Here is an 8,220-nt window from a genome sequence, read left to right as displayed (position 1 = left end):
TGAACCACCTGGTTTGTGGTACTTTGTTGTGGCAGTTTAGGAAATGAATAGAGATTTGGTATTACTTATTTGTCAAAACATACTCTCAAATCCAGCATTGTTATTGGTCATCCTGGTATTTTATAGTGGGAAGGAGATATTAAAATGCAAAGAATAATTCGTGATTCACTTTTGTTGTGATATTTGAAAAATAATTCCAAATTTAAATTTAACCATACAGAAAACAAAGCTAAGCCGTTATTTTCAGAAATAAGTCTTTCAATGTTTTATCATATTTGATAGCAGCTTTTTTTATTGGTTACAAAACCTAAGCCCATATACAAAATTAGGAACACATTTAGATGCCTCTTTTGAAAGAAGATTTTTGTCTTTTTTAACTGAGTTTAAAAAAAAATAAAAACAATGCAATTTTTAAACACTGTTTTGAAAACTTAAAAGTGCAGCAATATACTTAGTTTCCTTTATCTATGAAATGGTGTAATTCCAATTCAAAACTGGTAAGGTCACAACAAATTGAATCAAGCAAATGCATACATATGTCTGCACTACTTGATGCTAATGTTCACTTAAATGGTAGTTTGCACTTAAAACACAAGAGTAAATAGGAATCGTCACAGTAGAGGCCCAATTTTAATCTCAATGTGTGCAAAATTTAAAAGGTAACTGTCAGTTTGGAGAGTCCAGAAGAAACTAAACTGGAAGGGGTACAATTCACAATATCAAGAAGATTTGGACTTTTAAGGGTTTCACTGAAGTTTGTGACCTTAATTAGCTTTGACTTTGTTATTCCTACTTTTAGTGAACACCACACAGTTTCAAATTTTAGACTAGTGTCTGAACAGGATGCAGTTAACTCAAAATTTGGATAAAGAAAAAAAGGCACAATGAAATTCAACTCAATTTTATGTGCACAAGAGTTGAAAAAATCTGAGCCACCTTAAAGAGAAATTGATTCTAAAATTTATAAAACCTATAAATAATCAGAGGCCAAACCACTATATTAAAACAGATTCTCTAGCAAGTAAAAATCTTGCAGTTTAAACATACGCTTGTATCCACTTTAGATACAAGACAAAACTCACTCTTTAAAGTGGCTCCACCTTGGCAGATACATATATTTGTAATGAATGCACACCTGCTACGTGTTGTTTATCAGTGAAAACACCCCAGTTGATTCACAAAGCTCTGATGGCATCTGTCTCATCTTCATCACAGTAAATACACCCCCTACAGGATAACTAAATTAGTTTAGATTTTCTATCCCTTCACATCAATGCATTGGGAAATTATACCCAGTAAACAAGACCAACAAAATCATCTCTGTGACAGCACAAATTACTTAGTTAAAAAATTTTCAAACTCATAGTCTTTCCTAATAACTGGGTCAGACAATTTACCAAAAGCAATGACTTTACGCAGCAATACCAGATTTTGCAGAATTACTTAAAGATCACTGCAAATCAGGTTTATGTTAAATAACTGCAGATTATTCCTCTACACAGATCCCTGTCTGAATCTTTTAATATGTGAAGATGCTTTTAGAGTAAGATCTGAATTAACTTTCCCAATACTCAAAGAATGAAGTTTTATGACACTTCTAAATAGTTGCTGGTTTGTTGCCAACACATTATGAAAAGCACTGGTTACTAAGTAAAAAATATTTTAAGACTAAATTACAGTAAACATGAAAGCTCCACAGTTTAAACCCAATGTAAATCAACCATATCCAATTATCAAATTAAAACAAAAAATATTAACTCCTGGAAGCTGAAAGCAAGATTTTTTAAAAAATATCACCAATGAATATTTTAGACCTTTGCAATTTCTTTCTTTTTCTTTTCTTTTTTTTAGCTTTTCTTCATTTATAGTCAGGGACTCTTGCTTTCAACTTAAACAGAAGTTCAAGTCTGTAACAGGTTGTATGTAGCTCAGGTAAAATACCATGCACAGCATTTGATTACTTCAAAACAGCAGGAACACACAGGCTGAAGTAAGTGGTCAAATAGGGCTTGCTGTTCTCAAAAATTAGGTATAATGGCGAAAGCATTACCATCCGTATCTAAAGTTCTTCCTCCAACCCTGGCTTCTGAGGCAGATAATAAAACACATCAATTACTGGTAGATGAAGTATAGTTTTTTAAAACTTATCTTTTTAATTGATAACCAAGTTTCTTGTTTTTAAGTTACTTGTCTTGTGTCAGTTCCACCAATGAAAATCATTTGGCTTGTACTTTAAAATCTATCCTTCCACATAAAGAATATGAAAATATGTGTGTGGAGGATAATGATGGAGGCTCAGATCATACTGCACCTCTTTAGTCTTCCGTGTATATGCATCATACCAAAGTGTCTTGATCCACAGCGCACCATTTTCCAAAGGAATATCAGTGGGCAGCTGACATGCCACCACTATGGAATATTCTAAACCGGAGACTGTAGTTGTCAGTGTGTGGCACCAGGGAACAGGGAAAAACAGGGTAGTTGAGATTTAAGGAGAATTCTAAAACAGTTTAGGAAATCATGCATATGCATTTACAGTCCATGTGATAGTGACTTTTGGCAACCGCAAAGTGACTGAGACATGGCTTGCTTTAGAAGCATCAAAAACGAAGAGGCATGTGTGTTTTGGAGCCTTTTTTGCTGTTGTTGTTCTTATCATTTGGTAGCCATCTGGTGGTGCTTCGTATTGAATGTGGGAAAGATGCTGCACTCAACTGAACTTAAAAATTAAATTCTTTTGTTTGAAGGTTGGCTGTTGGGTCGAAATTATAAGTACCTCCTTGTGTTGCTTCAGGAATGAGGCTAGGATCTTCATCAATCTATAACAAGCAAGAAAAAAACCCTTATTATGTAATGATACTATGCATTACGGTGTAAGCTGAGTTGATTTTTTTTTTTTACCTCTTAGGAGCGAATTCTATATGAATGCTTTAATTATCTAAAAATATTTGAGTAAGTCAGTAATAATTTTATTCAGAAGTTTAACAATTTAAAATTGAACACATTAAAAAACTGCCCCTTTCTTACCTTGTTGTATCTGTAGATTTATTTAACCTATCTGAACATACATTATTTCTGTAATTACTATTTATTCTCAGTTAACAGATTATAAATTAAACAAGAACTGTTTTTTCAATTTTACCTTATAATAAAGTTTCCTATAAAGTATTTAAGAGAAGTGATTATGGAGTATCTAATAGAAATACAATATAAACTTGTCATAATAATAATAAAAGGAAAACTCAGCAAATTTACATTATATATAGGTTTTAATTTACATGCAGACATATATTTTAATAAATACTTACATCGTCACCAGAGAAATACTGATCTATGATTTCAAATGCTAATTTATATATGTCTTCATTTTCATGTTGCTGCAAAACTTCAATTTTCTCCAAACCTGATAAAAATAAAACAATCAAAATAATTAAGGAGATACTAATCAAAATTGTGCTCATTTTAATCATGGAAAAATTTTAAGGAGAACACCTCCTACCCCCCAACTAAAGATGATAGTTTGTTTAGAAAACAGTTAAAAACCTGAGCTGCTCTTCTTAGAAGACCAGAATCTCACTAATTTCTTCTTCCTTAGAAGCCCTTGAGGAACCCTGGTCCCTGAGGCAGGCAGTCTAAAAAACTCCTAAACACTCCATTTGACAGATGAAGAAGCTGTGGCACAGAGATGTAAAGGGATTTACTTCAAGTTACATGGCAAGTTAGTGAAAGTACTAGAACTGAGATCACCCCAGATTGCTTTAATATAACCATACGGTCTCTTACAGTAATTTTTATCTCTGTTTTCTGAATGAAATTACTTTTATTATGACAACGAATATAAGTTTTTTAGTAATAGTAATAGTATGATAACTTCAGCATGCAGTTGTGGCAACCATAAGACCATTACAACTGATAGGAGTAAAACACAATGTCTAGATGACTCAGAAACCATTAATGTTTTCCAAATAGTATGGAACAGTATTTCCCAAAGTGAGGTCCACAGAATTATATAACAGGTACAACATGAAAAAGTATTTCACTGTTAATGAGCTTGAGAAACAGTGGATTAAAAAAGCTTTTAAGTTACCTATTATAGTGGTTCTCAGGGCTTTTAATTTGCTCTCATGCACTGTGCCTTCAAGAGGAGTATGTATTATTGCTTCCTAAAAAGCAACATCAATCTCTAGGAAGGTTATAGAATGACCTTTGCAACCATGTTTTATGAAGTATAAACTAATGTTTTCTGGAAAATTCTTTTGGAATACTAATAGAGTGAATAAAGAACAGCAATATACTTTGATTACTTAACAATGTATCCTAATAATTTTCTTTCTTTTTTTTTTTCCTTTTTGTCTTTTTTTTTACTGACCGGTGACGGGATCGCAACCCTCGGTGTCGCGCCCGTACCAGGGACCGGCAACGGGATCGCAACCCTCGGTGTTGCGCCCGCACCACGCTCAGCCAGTGAGCGGGAACCGGTCTCCACATGGGATCCGAACCCTCGGCGGGAGCGCCGCTGCGCTCCCAAGCGGCGCACTCTCCAGTGCGCCACCGGGCCGGCCCTAATAATTTTCTTTCTAATGAATTGACTTTAAAGAAAATAATATTCCAGAGTCGCAGTGCTCTACTACTTTTCTTCAATTAATCCACTCTCACCTCCACATTCTTCTATTATTTCAGCTATTGTGCTTGCTTCATCACCAGCCATTATCAGAATGTTTTTTAGGCCATCTAGAACCACCTGAACCACTTGAGAATCTTTTACTGACAGTAAATTACAGAACGGTGGTATTACATTCTGCTGAACGAGGTACTCAACCTAGACAACGAAAGAGAAGAGATATTTTTATTTATATAATTATCTTCTCCCCCAAAAGAACACAGTACAGAACCTAAAAACAATTGGCAACTCCTAAATGTAAGAGAGAAATGTACTTTCCAATATGAACAATCATGACAGTTACAGTTTTGCAAACTTACCTGATCTTTTCTGCCACTTATCGTTAAGTTGCTAATTGCCCAAGCAGCTTCTTTTTGTGTTCCAAAGTCCCCCTGAAGGTTAAAAAAAAGAAACCATAAAATAAGTTCTGTATCCAAAAAGTCTTACTTATAGCAGATTAATAGACACAATGAACTCATGACTGACCTTAGCAAGTTGATGAATAATCATAGGGATTAATCCAGCATCTATTACAGCCTGAACTTGTTGCTGGTTGCCTGCTGTTATGTTGGAAAGGAACCATACTGCTTCCTATAATTGAAAAAAATACAGGGCACCTTTATCTGAAAAATTATATGTTTAATGCCTTTATATTTTTAACATATTTTATATATACAGTAACAAAATCACTTAAGTTGTGTTAAAGAGACTGCATCTAAAAAGTGACTAGGTTATTAAAAAGGATATTTCCATTTATAATATTTGGGCTCCATTAACTGGCATTTATCCATTCAATAACATAAGCCTACTATAAGATAGACATTATTCTAGGTAATGGTGATATGGCAGTGAACAAAACAGATAAAAATCTTTATTCATGGAGCTTACATTTCTGTGCATTAGCTCACTCTAAAAGATGGAAATAAATACTTGTAAATACCGAATTTAACACTGCTTCTAATAAAGGTGAATTGTTTTATTTTAAAACATTCGCTCACAAGATATGGTCATTCAAGTATTCCATAGAAAATTAAGCATGTGACTAGCCTAGAATGGGTCTATATAACATAAATATTATTCTAACCTTAAAGAATTTATAAGTCACAAACAGTTTTATTGTAATACTAGTGTCAACTATGTATCTTCTTCCTCCTCCACGACTCAAAAGATTTGACTGTAAATTCATTTTCCCATCCAACTGTGGTAAGATATTAACAACTGGTGAATCTGTGTTTAGAGCATGTGTGTGTGTCTACTATACTATTCATGCAAATTTTTTGTAGCTTTGAAAATTTTCAAACTAAAATGTTGAGGGAAAAAAACCAAGTTGGTAACTTCTACCTCCAGGGTCCCATGATGATCTCAAGATGCAAATAACATAAACTCTCAAGGTGAAAAACTTTCAAAGCAACTGTTTGCTAAAGCTGAGCAGGTATCTATATGAACCTTTTCTTTTCCTGCCATGATACCTTCACTTAAGAGCATACTGCATCACAGGCCAGAACCTTTCTCTACCCACTTCTGTGTCTGTCTGGCTTCCTCATTTCTCAGCTATTTCCAATTATGCAATGCATTCAGCTATAAAAACCATCTATATTGTTGAAATGTCTACAGTACAAATAACTGGCCCAGAGTCTAAAAGTCTCTGGCTTCTTCCTCTTCACTGGAACAAATGTATCTATAAAACGTGATTTTTGACAACATACTTCTCTATAAGAATCCAACATTCAAATTATAGTCAAGCAAGTATATAAATATAGTCATGACACAGAAGAAAAAATGGCCAGTTCTGCTGGGTTTGGGGATGGTGGCATTTAGGCAGATAAAACTGCACTGAACTAAACACAAATCAGAATGAGAAACCACTTTACACCTTATTAGAGAATAGCTATAATAATAATACTTTTTTAAAAATGGAAAACAAGTATTGATGAGGATGTGGAGAAATGAGAACCTCACAAACTGTTGGTATGTAAAATGGTGCAGCTGTTATGGAAAACAGTTTGGTGGTTCCTCAAAAAGCTAAACATAGAATTATCATATGATCCCGCAATTCCACTTCTAGTTATATACCCAAAGGAAGTGAAAGCAGGTACTCAAACAGATATCTGTATGCCAATGCTCACTGCAGCATTATTCACAATAGCCAGAAGATGGAAACAATCCAAGTATCCACTGACAGATAAATGGATAACAAAATGTGGTATAAACATACAACGGAATATTTATTTAGCCATAAAAAGGAATGAAGTTCTGATACATGCTACAAAATGCATGAACCCTATAAACACGCTGTGTGAAATAAGTCAGGCATAAAAAGACTTACATACTTAAATACATATATAATTAATAATAAATTTGTATATCAAGCTTGAAATCTTAAAAAGAGCAATGTTTTACTCACATAATCCTTGAAATTTTGGCACTCAATTTTTAGGTCCTAACTAATTTTGTAAGGACATTAAATTATGATCTCTTTGCTTAAAAAATTAAAACAATTACAGAGGTGATTTAACACAATTCTTATCTTAACCGCAGTCATTTTGGAAAAAAACACAAATAAGTAGCAATAGAAATAAGGAAAGAGTTAAAAATAAGATACACAAAGAAAAGAAATATAATAATAAGGACGCTTTACCTTATTTATCTTCTCTTTTGGGTGTGATAAAAGATTTGGGAAGTGTGACAGGACATCACAATTGAGAACAACCTGGGTCTGCTCGTCAGTGCCAGTCACTATGTTGCCAACAGCTCTGAGTGCTGCTGTCTGGGGTGGGGATAAAATGTTTTTGTAAGTTTGTTTGTTTATGATGAAACTGATTCTATATTTTTCAAAATCCTGAGAAAAATTCATAAATGCAAGGTGTGAATAACTAACACATACCTCGTTCTTATACAAAGCGTTAATTAGACAGAGCAATTCTGACTTTAAGTAATCATCTTTTGAAAAAATAAAATTTTATGGAAAAATTGTGTGAAAAATTACTGGAAAAAAGACTCAAAAAATAAAAGGAATTTAAAATTAAAAAATAAATTCCTATTTTTTAATAGCTATTTTTATCCATTACTAAATCAGTGCTGTAGAACAATTTTAATAAAGGATTTCCACCTAGAAAGTCACTTTGGCAGCAGTGGAATGAACAGATATATTGGCACCTACCCCTGATTAGAGTGAGCAGAGAGAGAAAGGAAATGCAGTGAGGAGGCTACTGCAATTACGTAGGGGAAAAAACATGGGTCTTGAACTAAATCAGTATCTCTAGATAGATAAGAAGAGACAGATTTGAAAGCTATAAAAGAAGAAGAATTGACAGGATTTTATAATAGAATGGGAAACAAAAGGAGGAATCAAGGTTTCTAGCTTATATCTGCTGTCCACTGACAGAGTATAGTAAGAGGAGCAAGTTTATGGGAGAAGACAATCTGTTTCATTTTTGTCTGGTTAAAATGACAACAGAATGCTTGAAGGAGTTCTTAGAGGGTATGTATAAGGGGTCAAAAACGATTGGCTTGGGGCCGGCCAGGTGGCGCACTGGATAGTGCGCCGCTTGGGAAGCGCG

General features: G+C 33.9%; 1 protein-coding gene across 1 annotated transcript in view; it reads right to left on the bottom strand.

Moving 5' to 3' along the window:
• Positions 1 to 264: 264 nt before the first annotated feature.
• KPNA3 (karyopherin alpha 3 (importin alpha 4)) overlaps positions 265 to 8,220 on the bottom strand; it is a 48,534-nt gene continuing 40,578 nt past the window's right edge. Inside the window, exons 10-15 of the mRNA XM_008586550.1 lie at positions 7,299 to 7,427; positions 5,147 to 5,251; positions 4,981 to 5,052; positions 4,657 to 4,819; positions 3,309 to 3,403; positions 265 to 2,819 (exon numbers count right to left, since the gene is read on the bottom strand). Of these exons, the coding sequence (XP_008584772.1) occupies positions 2,721 to 2,819; positions 3,309 to 3,403; positions 4,657 to 4,819; positions 4,981 to 5,052; positions 5,147 to 5,251; positions 7,299 to 7,427 (663 nt within the window). The 3' untranslated portion in view covers positions 265 to 2,720. The remainder of the gene's footprint in view (positions 2,820 to 3,308; positions 3,404 to 4,656; positions 4,820 to 4,980; positions 5,053 to 5,146; positions 5,252 to 7,298; positions 7,428 to 8,220) is intronic.

Source organism: Galeopterus variegatus, unplaced genomic scaffold, assembly GCF_000696425.1.
Source record: "Galeopterus variegatus unplaced genomic scaffold, G_variegatus-3.0.2 Scaffold4018, whole genome shotgun sequence".
In the NCBI taxonomy this organism is placed as follows: Eukaryota; Metazoa; Chordata; class Mammalia; order Dermoptera; family Cynocephalidae; genus Galeopterus; species Galeopterus variegatus.
Note: the sequence above shows the minus strand (reverse complement) of the source record. Positions and strands in the feature narration are given on the sequence as shown.